Source organism: Carica papaya, chromosome 3 (genome assembly GCF_054855325.1).
Source record: "Carica papaya isolate Zhongbai chromosome 3, ASM5485532v1, whole genome shotgun sequence".
Taxonomy (NCBI): Eukaryota; Viridiplantae; Streptophyta; class Magnoliopsida; order Brassicales; family Caricaceae; genus Carica; species Carica papaya.
The window spans coordinates 8,013,705-8,031,114 of NC_142311.1; the positions used below are offsets into that span (position 1 = coordinate 8,013,705).

At 34.4% G+C, this 17,410-nt stretch overlaps 3 protein-coding genes across 15 annotated transcripts; 2 read left to right on the forward strand and 1 right to left on the reverse strand.

The window, feature by feature from the left end:
- Positions 1-152: 152 nt before the first annotated feature.
- LOC110812003 (RNA recognition motif (RRM)-containing protein) lies at positions 153-7,458 on the forward strand. Of its 13 annotated transcripts, none has more exons than XM_022038642.2 (8): positions 153-1,052; positions 2,209-2,649; positions 2,827-3,346; positions 4,445-5,846; positions 5,933-6,321; positions 6,686-6,760; positions 6,990-7,146; positions 7,359-7,458. In XM_022038642.2, the coding sequence occupies exons 1-5, from the start codon at positions 521-523 to the stop codon at positions 5,945-5,947; spliced, it is 2,910 nt and encodes a 969-aa protein (XP_021894334.2). In that variant the 5' UTR covers positions 153-520; the 3' UTR covers positions 5,948-6,321; positions 6,686-6,760; positions 6,990-7,146; positions 7,359-7,458. The 13 variants fall into 13 exon arrangements, with proteins under 13 accessions (XP_021894334.2, XP_021894342.2, XP_021894335.2 ...); XM_022038650.2 differs by having other exon boundaries at positions 4,445-5,630; positions 5,697-5,846; positions 6,990-7,458; XM_022038651.2 differs by having other exon boundaries at positions 154-1,052; positions 4,445-5,630; positions 5,697-5,805; positions 6,990-7,458.
- A 2,222-nt stretch (positions 7,459-9,680) lies between these two features.
- LOC110811929 (chaperone protein dnaJ 20, chloroplastic-like) lies at positions 9,681-12,107 on the forward strand. The gene is made up of 2 exons (XM_022038556.2): positions 9,681-10,261; positions 11,641-12,107. The coding sequence occupies exons 1-2, from the start codon at positions 9,695-9,697 to the stop codon at positions 11,788-11,790; spliced, it is 717 nt and encodes a 238-aa protein (XP_021894248.2). The 5' UTR covers positions 9,681-9,694; the 3' UTR covers positions 11,791-12,107.
- A 1,014-nt stretch (positions 12,108-13,121) lies between these two features.
- Positions 13,122-15,239, reverse strand: LOC110811931 (protein ECERIFERUM 26-like). The gene is made up of 2 exons (XM_022038560.2): positions 14,728-15,239; positions 13,122-14,203 (listed from the first exon to the last, which is right to left on the reverse strand). Exons 1-2 carry the CDS (start codon positions 15,163-15,165, stop codon positions 13,322-13,324), a joined length of 1,320 nt encoding a protein of 439 aa, XP_021894252.2. The 5' UTR covers positions 15,166-15,239; the 3' UTR covers positions 13,122-13,321.
- Between the last annotated feature and the right edge of the window lie 2,171 nt (positions 15,240-17,410).

Here is a 17,410-nt window from a genome sequence, read left to right on the forward strand (position 1 = left end):
TTTATATCATTTTTAACACAAAAGGTAATCATAATGCATCAAAAACTACAAAAATAAATAATTAGTATTAGATCATTTAAGATATGTTGGTGGTGACAATTCTTTTTTTTTTTTTTTAAACAAAAGGAGAACACACCGTATGTAATAACCGTACAGTAAGAAAAAAGAACGTCGAAACCTAATAGATAGCAGATAAGAGAGAGAGAGAGCAGAACTCCTCTCCTCCTCCCCCCTTCCCCCCCTCCAGTCTTCTGCGTATCGCACCACCAACCCGATAGCCTCTCTCCTTCCGACATAAAAATCCAAAACCCAAATCTCGTCTCCAGATCTTCCCTTCAATTGCCACATTTGTGTTTACCTTTTTGGGTCCAGACAGTAACCTGATTTCAAAATCGATGGAGGCTTTGGCTGATTGATTCCGTTTGATTTCCCTTTTGGAAAGTTTTAGGGCTTTGCAGCTTGAGGAGTTGGTATAGATAAATAAATAGTTTACAAGATAAAAGGAAGGGATTAGGGTTTAATGGCCGATCGAAACTCTACCGCTCCCAAGCCTGTCTGGGTGAAGCAAGCTGAAGAGGCTAAGCTGAAGAGCGAGGCCGAGAAAGCTGCTGCGGCAAAAGCCGCTTTCGAGGCAACATTCAAGGATCTCGAAAAGAACCGTGAGAAAGCTGTGGTTGAAGAATCAGATAGTGAGTCAGAGGAAGAAGCCGAGGACTTGGCCAACAAGCCTATTGGTCCGGTGGACCCAGCGAAGTGTACTGCTGCCGGCGCCGGGATTGCGGGAGGCACGGCCTGTGCACCCTCCACGTTTATGGTGGTGACCAAGGATGCGGATGGGAGGAAGGTTCTCAGTGGGGGCGCTCAGATTAAGGTAAAGGTGTCGCCTGGAGTGGGTGTCGGCGGATCCGAGCAAGAAGGGATGGTGAAGGATATGGGTGATGGAACTTACACCGTCACGTATATAGTACCCAAAAGAGGGAACTACATGGTGAATATTGAGTGCAACGGGAAACCCATCATGGGTAGCCCATTTCCTGTCTTCTTCAGCCAAGGTGCATTTTTTTAAACCACTTCTATCTTTTCTTTTGGTGAGAAATAGACCAATTTTATCTGGTGTTTCTTTTGTGAGTATTGTGGAATTTTATAAACTTTTTTTCTGACAGTCCAACGAATAGATGATTGTTTTAAATATAAAATCATCCCTATTTAGCGAGGAGTATAATTAAATGTGTTATTTCATGTATTTTTTTCCAAGTCAAACAATAGGATATTTAGAGGAAACCAGAGCCTGTTTGGCTTAGTTTTGGAGAGAGAGCTCATACGAGCTTATTTATTTGATAAGGTTCTAAACTATTAACATGCGTGCAAGTTTTTAGGTTGATTAGAAGAAGTTTATGATGTTAATTGCATCAAAATAACCAAAAAAAAAATGCGATAAAAATTTGCTGACTAACAGTAGCAAAGATATGTTTTGTGGGAAAAAAAAAAAAGAGAGAACATCCAAAGAAAAATTTGCGATTACGGAGATGTTACATTCATAGTTCAAACAATGAAAAGAATCATCATCTCCCACAAATAAAGACCACAAAAGCCATCTAACTAGAAAGGTCCCAACCTGAATTGAAAGCTAGATAATCAAGATTCAAAGACGAAGCCGTTTAGCTGGCAATAGAAGTGGAGAGGAAATGGAGAAGAGGGGGAGGATGGATAGATGAAGCAGTGGGAATTGTAAATTTGGACAAAGAAGATTTTGGTGCAGGTAACTAGGGATTTATGAGTGGGAATTTTGTAGTTTATTGAAGGGTAATATTATTTTTAAGTTGGTCGATGCTGACTTATTTTGGGGACGTTGTCTTTGAAAAGAAAATAACCACTACCAGTACAAATAAACAGATGGAAGAGCGTATAAGTTACCTAGATCTTTAGCTCATGCAGAACAGGCAAACACGTAAAAGAGCTGTTGAAAGGCTTATAAAAGGTTTTAAAAAAACACTAAGCAAAATGGTGTTGAGTAAGTATGAAAGCTTTTTTTCTCCTGTTTGCTGAATATTTTCATCCTCTTAGTTTTCAACTATCAGTCCCCTATAAAAATGGCCTTTATTACTCTATTCTGCTACATATTGGAATTTTTGTCTTGACTTAATTAGTATATATGTTTTCTCCTCCATGGTGATTCAGATGCTTTATCCCTAATGTCTTATATTCCAGGTACTTCTGCTGGAGGGCTGCTTGGTCTGGCACCTACGTCAACATATCCAAATCTAGTAAACCAAACAATGCCTAACATGCCAAATTACACAGGATCTGTTTCTGGAGCATTCCCTGGTTTGTTAGGAATGATTCCCGGTGTTGTTTCTGGTGCTTCAGGTGGTGCTATTTTGCCTGGAATTGGAGCATCTCTTGGGGAAGTTTGCAGAGAATATCTTAGCGGCCGATGTGCCAAAACTGATTGCAAACTGAACCACCCGCCACATAATTTACTGATGACTGCCTTGGCTGCAACAACCAGCATGGGAACTCTCAGTCAGGTGCCGATGGCACCTTCTGCTGCAGCAATGGCTGCTGCACAGGCTATTGTTGCTGCCCAAGCCCTTCAAGCTCATGCTGCTCAGATGCAAGCACAAGCTCAGTCAACCAAAGGCTCATCTGGTATTGTTGTCTCTTGTTTATCTGATTGTTTGATGATCAAGTGTGTTACTCGTAATTATATTTTACATCTCTTATTAGCTTTTTTTTTACACATATTTTGAGTACATTATTTATTTATATTGTTTTTGCTGGGTTTTTTCACCATTGTTAGAATGAAATATTTCTCTTGTTGATCAGGCTCTCCCGACAAAAGTGGAAAGAGTGATGCACTTAAGAAAACACTTCAAGTTAGCAATCTTAGTCCACTTCTTACAGTGGAACAACTGAAACAACTTTTTAGTTTTTGTGGCACGGTTGTCGAATGCACCATCACTGATTCAAAGCATTTTGCATATATAGAATATTCAAAACCTGAAGAGGCAACTGCTGCTCTGGCATTGAACAATATGGATGTTTGTGGCCGGCCATTGAATGTTGAGATGGCGAAATCACTTCCTCAAAAGCCATCTCTTTTAAATTCATCTCTGTCCTCATCTTCTCTACCCATGATGATGCAACAAGCTGTTGCAATGCAGCAAATGCAGTTCCAACAGGCTTTGCTCATGCAACAAACCATGACTGCTCAGCAGGCAGCTAATAGAGCTGCAACAATGAAGTCTGCAACTGAGTTAGCTGCAGCGAGGGCTGCGGAGATAAGTAAGAAATTGAAAGCTGATGGACTTGTGGATGAAGAGAGTGAACCAAAACAGAAATCCAGGTAGATTATCTCCTTTTCCTTTCTGTCTTAACTTTGTTATTTATCTTTTCTATTGTGAGACTTAAAAGTCTTCAAGCTATTAATAGACAAATCTACCTTGTTTAATTATCAATACTGCTATAATTCATGTACATGTACAAAATTTATATTTACTCAAAAGCTGAATGAGTCCATAAAGAGTAGGTTATAATCATTTGCACTAGATTTTAAACAATCTATCTTTTTAGTGAGCCTTTGACAGAAGTGAAACAGCAAAAATAGTTAAAAGTATGTCTATAATATTTGAAGATATTCAAATAGGCACCAAACATTTTTTACACTCAAATACACCCTGAACTAGTGAATTATGATTTGATAAGCCATTTGTTGGATGTAAAAGCTAACAGCACGTTACCACTTCAAATGTCCATTTATCTAATGCCATGGCATTAAACACACCCATATCAAATGGCCACTTTCTGTCCATCGAGAGGCTTATTCGAACAAAATTTAGTAGTAGGCTTGATTAAAAATAAAATTTGTGCAATGACTTGGTTGAATATTTTTAAATACTACAAGAATCTGTTACTTTTTCTGATCTAGGTGAAACAATCATTTTAAAGCACAAGATATATTAATAATTAAATTTTTGTTTTGCAAATGGGTTAGCCTGAATCTTCTCTGCACTATACATAACTGTCTATATCAATGCATGTATCTATCTAAGATACTGCATTAAATCTAACGATTATGTTTTGCCAACGGATTAGTCCATGTCTTGTATATATTATGCAGCATGTTGTAAAATTTATTTTTTAGCTGCCACAGATGGTTTCTACCTTTTTCCTTCCTCTGTTCTTGAAAAAAAAATTCCTTCCTCTCAGCTTGTAATGGTTCCTTGTCTATTTGATGTCAGGTACTATATGGTGTTCCTATATACTAGCCTTCCTGGCTGATCTGTTCATGTGCATACATTGCATCTGATGAATATATATATATACAGCTTAGAACACCTGATTATTCACCTAGCAGAAAGAATAATATATTTCTGAAAGCTTCATAAAACCTTGGTTAACTAATAAATTAAGAGTATGACTGATACCTTGCCCTCATATGCAGATCTCCATCCCCATCTTGTGCAAGGTCAAGATCCAAGTCAAGATCACCAATCAGTTATCAGCGAAGGCGAAGATCTCGCTCTTATTCACCGTCATCCCGTCATTCTAGAGATCGTAGAGCAAGGTCACCTTTGAGATATCATCGATCAAGGTATGACAGTGAACGACGGTCATACAGAGATAATAGGGATGGTGGTGAAAGTAGGAGATGGGATTCGGGTAGATCCCATGATCATCATTCATCTATTTCTAGGAGACACAGGAGTATTAGCCCTGTAACAAGAATATCATATAGAGATGATTCAGACTCGCCTAGACATCGCCGAGAAAGATCACCTCATGGAACAAGGAGATCATCCAGGACTGGGTCAAGATCACCAAAGCGCCAGAGAGGAAATAGGTCATCCCCAAGAAAGGATGAAGATAAGAAACCAATACACAGTAAGCGCTCGAGATCAAAATCTGTTGAAGGTTCTACTGACAGAATGGATGAAACTGAAGGTGAAAAATTAGAGCATCGTAGCAGAAGACAGTCCAGGTCGTTATCAACTGATAGTAAACATCATGAAAGGAGCAGGTCATCTTCAAGTTCAGGTGAAAGAAAATCGAAACATAGAGGTAGGTCACATAGAGGTAGGTCGAGATCCAAATCTGTGCAGTCCAATGAAAAAAACAATGAATCTAGAGATGACGAATTGAAACGCCATGGAAGACGGCGGTCAAGGTCAAAATCCACGGAAGATAAATGTCACAGCCGGGAGAAAAGGGATGAAAGCAGAGATAAAAAATCAAAGTATCTTGCTAGAAGGCGATCCAGGTCACTATCTGCTGAGGGTTATAACAGTAGAAACAGGTCATCACAAAGAAGTTTGGACAAAGATAAGTCAAAACACAAGAAGCGTTCCAGGTCAAGATCAAGTGAACACAAACGTCGATCGCGTGATAAAAATAGAGAAGGATCAAAACACCGTGATAGGCGGAGGTCAACATCTCCAGAAGCTAAGCCTTCCAGAGGAAGTAGATTGTCTCCAAAAAGTTCAGTAGATCGTGAATCCAAACAGTCAAGGCACTCCAGGCAAAAATCTGAAGTTGATAAGGATCATTTCGATGATGGAAAGAATAAAAGCAGGCAGGAAAAAGCAGTAAGTCATAGCCAAAAATCAGACATGCCTGAGGATCCCTTTGAGGTAACACATTTTGCTCAGAATGGTTCATTGAATATGACGAGTGAGGGCTTGCTGGTTGTGAAACAGGGGGCTCTTGACTTCAAGGAACAAGTGGAAGATATGGAAACAGGAGAGAATCAAGATTTAGCTCTCTCAGAGAGTTGTGCAAATTCTCAAGATGCAAGAGTTGTAAAAGGTCAGATATCAAACAGCAAGAAATCAGAACTTTACGTCCCGGTAATGTTGATAAATTCAAGAGAGAATTGAGTTTCAGGTGTTCTTTTGTGATTAACAGGAGCTCTGTTTTTTTTAATGGCTAACAGGAGACGAGTCCCTGACGTAAGAGGCTCATAAAAGAAGTTCATCTGAGACAAAATTTGATCCACTTTTTGCCAACTGCACTGACAGAAATCAAGAGAAAAGATTTAAGGGGGAGAGCTGGGCATCATGTTGGGAGATGCTGAAATTCATTAACAACCAATTTATTCTGATAGATGATGGGCTTTAGATTCTGATATTGGGAGCAGTTTCCTTTGGTGTCAGATTATTGTGCCATTTGTTGGCTCTTAATAAACATATGCCTTTTTTTCTCTTTTTAATGTTTTGCAGGTATATGTGGGACAGGTTGGAATATGTGAGCTGATATTGATATGGATGCCCACAGCGGACTATCACATGTTTGTATCCAGCTTCTTTTACTGCTAGATTATGTGTATGTTGGACTGTTACCTCTATTGGTACCTTGTGAATTTCTGGATTTAAATGTTTATTTTAAAGATTATTTTCGATTTGCATTTTCATACATCTCGGTTCTATGCATTTTAAAGATAGTTCAAATGTTTATTACTTCCTTGGTTGGTGGAACAATGAGAGTAGGGATCTGTGAAGTCGTAGGTGAAGTTTTCTGTAGGTTTTGAATGTACCCTTCACTGAATTGATACAGTATCTGATGCCTATGCTTATTTCTTTAAATTCTTATTAAAGGGGGGAGCTCCTAGTGTCATGGTTCATAATCAGTTTCATTTTTATTTAATTTTCATGGTATGGTGGGTCTGTTATATCCCAAACGCATGCAGGTTTTCCATGGTGTTTCTCATTCAAGCTTTCTGGGACCAGCTTGGCTGGGGTTGATTTTACTATTGTGAGTGAAGGTATGCTGTCACTGCACGGTGGAGAGCTCATGCTGTATAGCCTATGTATATATTTCCAAATATTTTTGGTAGTGTCTATTCTGTTTGCCAATAGTAGAAATGACCACTATATCTTAAACCCTTTCCCTCACATCTTTCCCCATTTTTCCCTTTTCTTCCTTCATTTTTCTTTTTTTTTTTTTTTCTTTTTTTTTCTTTTTTCCTTCTTTTGCTTTCCCCCTTTCCCAAGGAATTTTCTTGATTGGACAAAGCTCCACTAAAGTTCCAGTGAAACAAGATGTTGCTGGGATGAATAGCGTGAGGCTTGCACCTTGTTGAGTATGAGGAGTTATGCTGATTCCCTTTTCTTAATTTCATGGTGAAATGCAAATATCGTGTATTGACAGGTAATTCTCCATGGAACTGTTTGGGTTTAACTTATTTTGTCTTTATGGGTCTGGTTGTCTGTCTCCCAAGGCAAACTTGGAGTTGATTGCAAGTGATCAACATACTAGGCCGAATCTTGTTTTTGTTTTTGTTTGTCTTTTTTTCTTCTTTTGCCTTGAGGGAGCCTTTTCTGCTTCCCACCCCCCACTCTTCTTTTGGTGGTGCTTGTTAGGATGAGCAAATGGCTGTGAGGGAATCAAACCTTGATCTGTAAGTTTGACAGAATGAGTACTGCAGGAACTGGGTGTAAAGGAAAACTCATTTTTTTTTTTACATAATTAGTTATTATATATACGCATATAGTTTGTTGTCTTCTTCCGCCTCTACTTTGAAAGGATATATTACTAAGTATACTGAGAGGATGTAGAGATTTGGGTGGCATTTACAAATTTTTGGGTCCCCCTAAGATGCACCGGCAAATTACACGCCATTGTTGGCCACTTGGCCTTTTTGCCTTTAAGATTACGGAGGATATGTTGATTTTAGCGATGGTTTAATTTGATTTTTATATTTTTTCAGCACAAGAGAGATTTTATGTTAGTTAAAATCGACCACCCTCCCAACACACACAGTTGGGTAGGGTAGGGTAAATTTATATATATATATATATCAAATAAGACCATTTGATGAATTCGGTTTGACCTGACTGGTTAAATGAAACTCAAATTTGGAAAAAAAATGACTTCAAAATATTTTCCAACTCTTTGTTATTTTATGAAAAAGCATATGACTACTTAGAATAATGTTGTGGTTACATCATAATTTTTCAAAGTTTCAAAATACAGTAATAATCGGTTACTACAATGCCTGCCTGATATAAATATTAAACTTCAATTTTATAATTATTATAATATTAGTAAAGTAGGTGCGAGTAAAACTTATACGTCAAAACTTGAATTTTTTCCTTTAAATTAGTAAGAGACAAATCTCTTGTAGAGTTATTTCTTATTAAGAATTTTATTGAAAATAAGTTTGTGCAATTAAATCTTCTACTAATAGTTTAAATATAGAGTTAGATTAAATTTTGTAACACTTGTGTTAGAACAAGATACAAATCATAATATATATATATAAAATTTATACGTACACGAGCTTTGAAAGAATAGATAAATGCAAAAAGAAGGGCCACCTAAATCTATTGACCCAAAAAGTCATTTAAGTTTGCAAGACCTAAAATTTGTTGGCCTAATACTATATATATACATATATATATATATATATATATATAGAAAAAGTAAGCATCTCTTTTGTATTATTATTTTTTTATTTATTGAAAACGTGTATAAATTACAAAATTCATACCAAGTTTGATACGTGAGTTGATTTCTTTCTCTTCCAATCCATGATATATATATATATATATATATATTCTAGAAAAACTCCAAAAATACATTTAATACCTATTGTGAAAGAAACATCAATTTTAATTCAGTATCTACTTCTTATTTAATATAAATTATTGTAAAGTTCAGAGTTAGATATGGTCACTAAGAATGTTTCTAAATTGTTTACGCAATCAAAAATACAAAATAAATAAATTAACGTTTATTATGATTATCATGGATATTTTAGTTCCGGGTGCTTATAGAACTAATCTATTTTACCCATAATGTGTGTATATACATATACATATATATAATTTAGACATGTTTAAATGCGTTAAAAATAATAATTAATAAAAATAATTTTAACTAATTAATTAAATTAATACAGATATAAAAAAATATGCCTAATAATATTATTAATTTATTAATAAATACCAAATATTAGGAACTAATTTCGTAGTTTATCTAAATTCCATTGAAATTAATAAATAAATAATTATCTTAATAATTATGCTTAAAATCTAAAGTTTCAAGATTTGTTTGAGTTCGTAAGGTATTTATTTGCTTTTTAAATTGCCCACCGTAATTAAAAAAAAAATATATATATACATAGTGATAATGAACAAAAAAAAATATGCTATTAATAATATTTAAAAATAAATAATTACTTTATAATTAAATATTATCAAAATAGAATAATAAAATATTATGTAAATTCACGTAACGGACACAACCGAAAAATATGATATTAATAATATTTAAAACAAATAATTATTTTTTAATTAAATATTATTGAAATAGGGTAAAATATTTTATAATTCACGTGATAAACATAACTGAAAAATATAATATTAACAATATTTAAAATAAACAGTTAGCTTTTAGTTAAATATTATATTAAAAATTCATAAAAATATGATTTTAATTATACAAAAATTATGATTTTAATTATATCAAAATTTGAAGGTAAGATAGATTTTTATCCGTAGAATTGATATTGCAATTCTATTTAGTGTATTTTTGTGAGATAGCGGCTTAAATTTTATCTATTTTATTATTATTATTATTTTGGCAGAGTATCACTTTTTAACTGAATTTACTAAAATACCCTTTTAATACGTGCTGTTTCTGTCGTTGGAGAAAACCTCCTTGTGGTTTCCAAAACTTCCAACCCAATCCGGGAATGGTTTATTTTGATAATTCCATTAAAAGCAATAACCAACACACACATTCAAAACCCAGAGGCGGAAGAAGAAACAAACCTTACAGACGGAAAAGCCGAAACGAAAACTGTGAATACCGAAGGAGTTTGGAGATGCGTTGTAGCCATGGATTCGTCATACCGGGAACCGACTCTCGCTTCCTCTACCCTCCAATCAACACGCCTGATTCATATCTTCGTTTTCCCCGGGTCCATTACCCGACCCGTATGCCCTTCCGATCTGTCAAAACCACCGCTAACATTAACAACAGGTTCGTCAACGATGAGTTGAGCTTCTACGAGCTTCTCGGCATACCTGAGTCAGGGACTTTGCCTGAGATCAAGCAGGCATACAAGCAGCTTGCCCGCAAGTATCACCCCGATGTGTCGCCTCCGGATCGGGTCGGGGAGTACACCGAGCGCTTCATTCGAGTCCAGGAGGCGTACGAGACTCTCTCGGATCCGAGGAGGAGAGCTCTTTACGATAGGGACATGGCCAGTGGGCTTCACTTAGCGTTTTCCGCTAGGCGACGCCACCGATACGATCAGGTATTTTTTACTTGCTTCCTCGTTGGTTATCTTTATATATACCAAAATTGGGATTGAAGCTGATGTACGTATTTAGTTCTTTTCTAAATTTTTGTTTTTCTTTTTCTGGGAATAAATATTTGGGCCAATCTTGCAAATATCGGTTTCAGTTATTTGTTTGTCTTTCTTTATCTGCCTGAATTTTTTTGAAATATAGGGATTTTTTGCAACTTGAGATTTTAACTGAGTTTGTTCAGTTCCTTTTTTCCCTCTTTACATTAGATCATCTCTTCCTGCAATTTATCGTGTTTTGCGTACACTTTATGTTGACAGCTAAACTGATTGTTCTTAGCCATTTAATGATAGTTTTGCTCTTAATTTTCCTTTTTTGTTTACCCAATGATGCTTGAATTGAATCGTTGGGAGATTGGGTTTTGAAGAATCTCGGATTTTCTTTCAGAAATTTTAATTAATTTCCTAATTGACAGCTATTTTGCCTGTGTCTGCTACCTGAGAAAATAAACAATTTTTAAATACAACTTGTCGTGTCTTTCGTTTAACTCATTCAAAGATCATCTTTCTTGTCCGAATGTCCCACCTTGCTCATCTCTGTATTGTCCCCTAGCAATTTATTTTAATCTATGATTTCTGGTACTGTGTATTGGTAACACTTTGTTGTTGGACTTAGAACTATGATTCTAGTTCTAACTGATTGATTTACGGTTGTTCCTGTATGTTATAGTTGGTGATGTCAATGAACTTTATCTTGGCCTTTTTGTTAAATCTTGAGTGAGATTTTCATTGTTTCTTATGTGTGATTGCTGGGTATGGGATTAATTTCTGCTACTGTCTCATGATTCTTGAATACCACTGACTGTTTGTCTGGTTAGGTTCAACCTTTTGATTAATCTTTTTATCACTTCTACTAGTGGAAAATTTAGTCAATTCAACCGCGTTTAAAAGTTTCTAGTGTGATTAGAATGAATTTCCATTTGTCCCTTTACTTGTGCAAACCTCAACATCTTGATATGTACGCAGTTGTGTTCCTATTTGACATCTTAGAGTTGTATATGACTTCTCCTAGCATTCTAGAAAATGACTTGTAACTTCCAAGTGTGCCTGGTGTGAATTGTCTTGTTCAGCCAACTATGTTATTTTTGTGTCTGGCTGTCTTATTTTTCACGATGCAATCTTTTACAAGGACATACATGCACACGAGAAATAGAATTTAAGATTAAACATACTCTTAAGTCCTCTCAAGGTCGTAAACTTCCTTCCTCTAGGGTTGTGCCCTTGCCATTGTTTCTGTTTGATGTCTTGGAAAGCTGTTAATTTGATATCAGGTTCACTGGTATCCATTCCATAATGGTGTACTCATTTGGGATTCTTTCTGTAATCAGGAAATCGAGGACAGGACAGAGTGGAAGAATTGCTGGCAGGTGCAGCTATCTGAGCTGAAGAGAAGAAGCATGAACAAGGATGCAAGAGGAAACATGTCGTGGGCTGCTAGAATGCGCAGCCAGCGGGAGGAAATGTCTGATGAGACATAGACTCTGCATTCGTTCTCTCATATGTATGTAGATATATACATATATATATATATATATATACATATGCTCCTACCTGATGATGGGGTTTTTGCGTTGCGGTGTTGCATACTCATCTTGCTGCTCCATACATGCTTTGCTGCTCTATACATGATTTTGAATGAGGAATGTGCTTGGGGAAGTAGCATGGTTGCTTGATTGGTAGAGCAGAGGAGCTGTTTGAGAAGGGTAATTAAAGGGTTATCTAAAATAGGAAGTTGTATAGTTTACCAGTCCATATTGTAAATAACTTTCATAAGTAAGATCCTTTCTTTTGGTAATACCAACTTCGGTACTCTGTTTTTTGTGCGTGTGTGTGTGTGTGTGTGTGTGTATATGTATGTATATGTTTGTACGTGTTTAAAAATTATGCTCACGTGGAAAAGTCTTTCATTATGGAGGAGATAAACTGAAGGCCTTCATTTTTCCACTCAAAGCATCAAATTTTTGTTCTAAATCGGCGTAAGTGTAATTAAAAATTATTATGTTCAATTATGATTTGACTAGATAACTATAATTTATTAGAAGAATCTAAATTATATTTGTGTCTAAATCAATAATATAATAAATTTAATAGATAAAAGTGTAACAATGATGGTGGTTAATGTTTTTCATATTCTTTTACAAGAGAAAATACATATATAGTTGTATTGTCATAATCACGAGAATGAACTTTGAATTTAAGGAGAGCGTGGAAGAAGGTAGAAGTTATAAATATAGGAGACAAATGTAAGAAGTTGGATGTGGGGATTTCCTAACCTATTCTATACAGCAGGCAGATATTGACTTCTTTAATGTGTCTATGTGTAAACACACACACACACACACACACGTAAAGACATACATATACACACATATTTTGTTCTTTATCTTATTTACATAATTGTATAATCTTCTCGTGATTATTTGTTGCAAGCTTGCCGTTAATTCAGTTGACAAAAGTGATTTCTTTTTTTTTTTTTAAGAAAAAAGAAAAAACTTGTTATGAGACTGAGAGACATGATATGAGAACTAACTCAAAGAAAAATCATATTAATTATAAAGAAATTTAACGATTAAGCATAACAAAAATATGTTAAGTAAGAAAACTATATTCTCTCTAAAAATGAGAATATTCAAATTTCTCTTATTACTTTTAAATGAATGGCTAATAATTCATTATGGGTTCGACACTATATATTCTTTATCAATAATTAAAAAAATTATTTAAAATATAATTATGTACCTTTAATTAAAATTATGGTCTTGTGGAGGAAAGATTAAGAACATGTATAAATAAATATAGACATGTAACGTGGATCAATCAATTCTTATTAACGAACATTGTAATAAAAAAAGTTACATAATTAAAAATATTATCCATATCTTAGCAAATTAAATAAATGAGATACACTTTTTTGGACCCATACCTTCCTTATTCCTTCATAAGACAAGTTACAAGTTACAATATAGAGAGATAGTCATTACATAAACCCATCTACTATTAACAGAACACTCACTCACTATTCAACAAAACACCTCTATTTGTCAACTCATTTTTAAGGCTTGACATTTGATCTTTGAGCATAGTTACAGTTACAAACATGCCTCTTGAAGAATCTTCTTCTACGGGAAGTACCAATACTACTCCTCCATCTCCGACACCTTCGACATTGTAGTACACAAGCTTCGGCGATTGCTCGTTCAATTTCAACCCGTAGACGTTTGCGTTCTCCAAATTCACCAAAGTTAAATTTGCCCCGTAAATTATAAAATCTGATGTTTCAATATCTGCTTCAACCACTGATTTAATTCCATCTCTCTCGTCTGTGGCTTCATTCAGTAACGACTCTGCTAGGTTTTTCAAATGTGCATTCGGAATCGAGAAATCAACTTCAATTGCACTGATGATTTGGTTATTACCCAAAATAGAGGTTTTCGGGTCAAAAGGAAGAGTTTTGAACAAGGTCACTTTTCTGGGTTGGGATTCTTGTGAAGAAATATTGGCGATGGATTGCCAAATAATTGCACAGACTGACTCGAACTCTGGGATTTTACTGTCGCGGCATACCTGTGATTGTAAACGGGAGAGGTGGGAGGGCGACAGGTGGAATGAAAATTTACCCATTTTGGAGTTACCGGGTAATTCCCAAATATCTCCAACCGGGTCAACCCGTTTAAGAGAAATTGGTTGTTTGTCAACGGGTGGTGGGTTTTCGGATCTTTGGAGCTTCTTGATTGGTGGTAGTGAAACAGGAGTTGGTGGTGGGTTTCCGGCTCGGAGTCCGGCCAAAACGGAGCCCCATTTGTTGAGGAAATATGCAGAGGCAGATTGATCTCCCAAGACGTGTATCCAATTTAGACCCACCGCTGCACCTCCGCATTTGAATCGGGTCAGCTGCAGAAAAAGCCTTCATTTCATAACATATACATTCTACCATTGAAGATATTTTTTTTTTAGAAAAACACAAGAGGGAAAATTATACATTCAATTTCTAATATTCTTATTCTTTTGGGTAATCTGCAATCAATGTAGAAACAAATTTTATCACTGTTTTATTGCTTTTCGCAATAATATATATATATATTTTTAATTATCGAAATTTTAAAAATAAACTACATAATAATTTGGGTTATATACATGAAATAAATTTAAGAAACTAATTTAATTTGTATTTTTATTTTTTCGCATATTAAGTAAAATGATATTATGATTATATTCTAGTTTTTAATAAATTATAATATAAATTAGTCCTTCCACTCTAGAAAAATGCAAAAACTAAAAAATGGTCGAGGACTGCGTAATGGAAGTCGATATTCGTGGCCATGCATGCAGTTACCTGTGTGTGTGTGTGTATAGATTTATAAAACAATACCTAATATTTAAAAAGCAGTAAGCACTGGGGGGATTAATAATATAACCTGCATGTGAACGAGTGGAGAGAAGGAGATTTCTGGACCGATGGGTCGATAGTAAACCAGATGATCATGAAGCTCAGCCTGATCTTTCATGGCTAGCCACTCCTCCACCGTCTTCTCACAGTCAGCCTCCACGAACCTCACCCCGCAGTCATTACACTTTATATAAGGCCGGCCGGACTCCGACAGCCGGAACCGGCCACAGATGACATAAAAGTCATTGAGCAGGTAGAACAAGGACTCCTTAACCCGCATAATTGTCAGACCCTCACCTGCTTCCTTGTCGAATATGTAAACACTTTTTATGTAGTGAAGCTTCATGGCCAAGTCCACGCCGTCCGCCTCCTGCACAACGTCCGGCGCCGTCACCGTGCTCGTACCCACAGAGGAGAGCCTTATGTTGGAGATCAACCCGGTTTCTTCTGTTGTTGAAGACACCATTTTCGAGAATGAAGTTGCAGAGAGATGGAGATGGAGATGGAGATGGAGAGGAGATGGTAAAAGAAGGGTTAATATAAATGGTGGGAGAAGAGAGAGAGAGGGGCAGTTGGGGCTTTTAAAGGGTAATGATTGTGTGCAACGTCGTTATTGGTTGGCATTAAATTAATTACCTTTTTTTTTTCATATAAATTTTTAATTTTATAATTACTATTTACATTTTATTTTAAATATTCATACACACACACACACATATATATATATATGCATGTATGTATTAGCATTGTCGGTCATAAAAACTTGGAATTGAATGTAATTTATAATTAACTAAAAGAACATCCCAGTTTGGGCAAATTACCAAACAATAATTCCAGGTATTTAAATTAATTAAGCATTGTTTTGTGGAATTATAATTAATACATACTAAATGTGTATGTTAATTCAATTTGTAAAGGAAGCATCACCATTTGGTAAGTGAAATCAAAATACATACAATTACACTTTTCATATATTATACATATTGTCTTCTTAATTACTTGTGTAGGATATACACCCAGTTGACAATATTTTCTTTTTTTTTTTTAAAAAAGTTAAAATATTTTTATTAATTTCATTAAGATTAATATTTAATTAATCATAATAATTTTTATTATTCCATACCAAAATATTTGTAGTTTTTTTTTTTTTTAAAAAAAAAAAATCATGAATTGAAGATTAATGAAAAAATTAAACTTGGACTGTAATTCAAGAATAAAATAATAATTTGTTGAAATTATATATATACACGAGAATGTAAGACCATGAATTTTGTGGATGGGGAAATGGTAGCTTGCAATAAATAAGAAACTCAAATGTCTTGAAGAATATTATTGGGTGGGGGTGATTCATTACTCCTGCAATTTAATCTGGACTTACCCTATCAAACAAATGAATTTAAGTTAATTTCTAAATAAATTTTTAAATAAGAATATAATCCCACCATAACTTATAATCAAATATATATTAACTTGTGATATAAAACATTGCAATGGTTAAAAAAAAAAAAAAAAATCTTGGTGGGTGATTTTAATTAAGTCTGTAGAAACATGTGGAAGGAGATGGTCTCTTAGTTATATGTTACATGGAGGAGTTGTTTTCACTTAATTAATGCCATGAGCAAATTACACTTACACAATATCTATACATACATATATATATATATATATATATGTAAGCCTTGATTTCTTTGTTTTGCAAGTCAACTAATTTAATAGACAATTAATTTTGACAGCTATTGAAAACTATTATCTACTTAGCATTGTGGAAAACTTGTAACACAATCAACCGTGACATGCCAATTAATTTGCTTGTCTTTGTCTTCAATGTCAAGTTTATTAAATTTTAAATAAAGTGTATGTTAAAAAAATAATAATAATGATAAAATAATACAACTTTAGTATATATTCAATTTGGCTTAAGAAATTAAAATAAACTTGTAACTTGGATATGTAAATATATACTTTTAAACTTTTAGACCATTACACAATTTTAGTTATATGATTTAAATTACAAAGTGTTAAGACTGATAATGATCTAATACGTCAATCAGAGAACATGTGTTAACTATTAAGAGATGTATCAAAGCAGTCATTAAGTATCTAGTCGATCGAAAGATATTGAGTTAAGATATTTTCAGTCTAGTAATCAGAACTTTTACGATCTCGTGAACAAGTCATCCAAAATTTATTGTCCCCTTAAATTACTAGTTAACTATTAAGAGAAAACTCAACTCTTCATTATTTAAACTTTCGTGTATTAATCTTTCAAGTACGAAAAATGAAATATTACTTAACCGATAAATTTATAAACTCGATAAAGGTATTCTAAGTATGAAAGTTCTATTCTCCTAATAACTCTTTTTTTTTTTAAAACTTATTTCATGAAAACACAACGGATTAATACTTTTTTTGATTTCAAATCTATATGAAACTACAATCAATCGTTTTTCCGATAAGATTATAATTCTAATATTTCTATCGATATCAATAAGATATAATAATAATAAATCTTTACAAGATAAGATTAGGAGTTAAATTTTAGTCAACTTGATGGTATTTTATGGTAGAAAGTGTTTTTAGCCGCCTAACTTTTTTATGTTCTAATAAGCTACTAAGTGTTTAATAAAAAGCTAAAAATAATTTATTTTTATGAAATTTTTTTTAAAATTATACGCAATTAATTTAAATATGATATGATGAAAAATTTATTA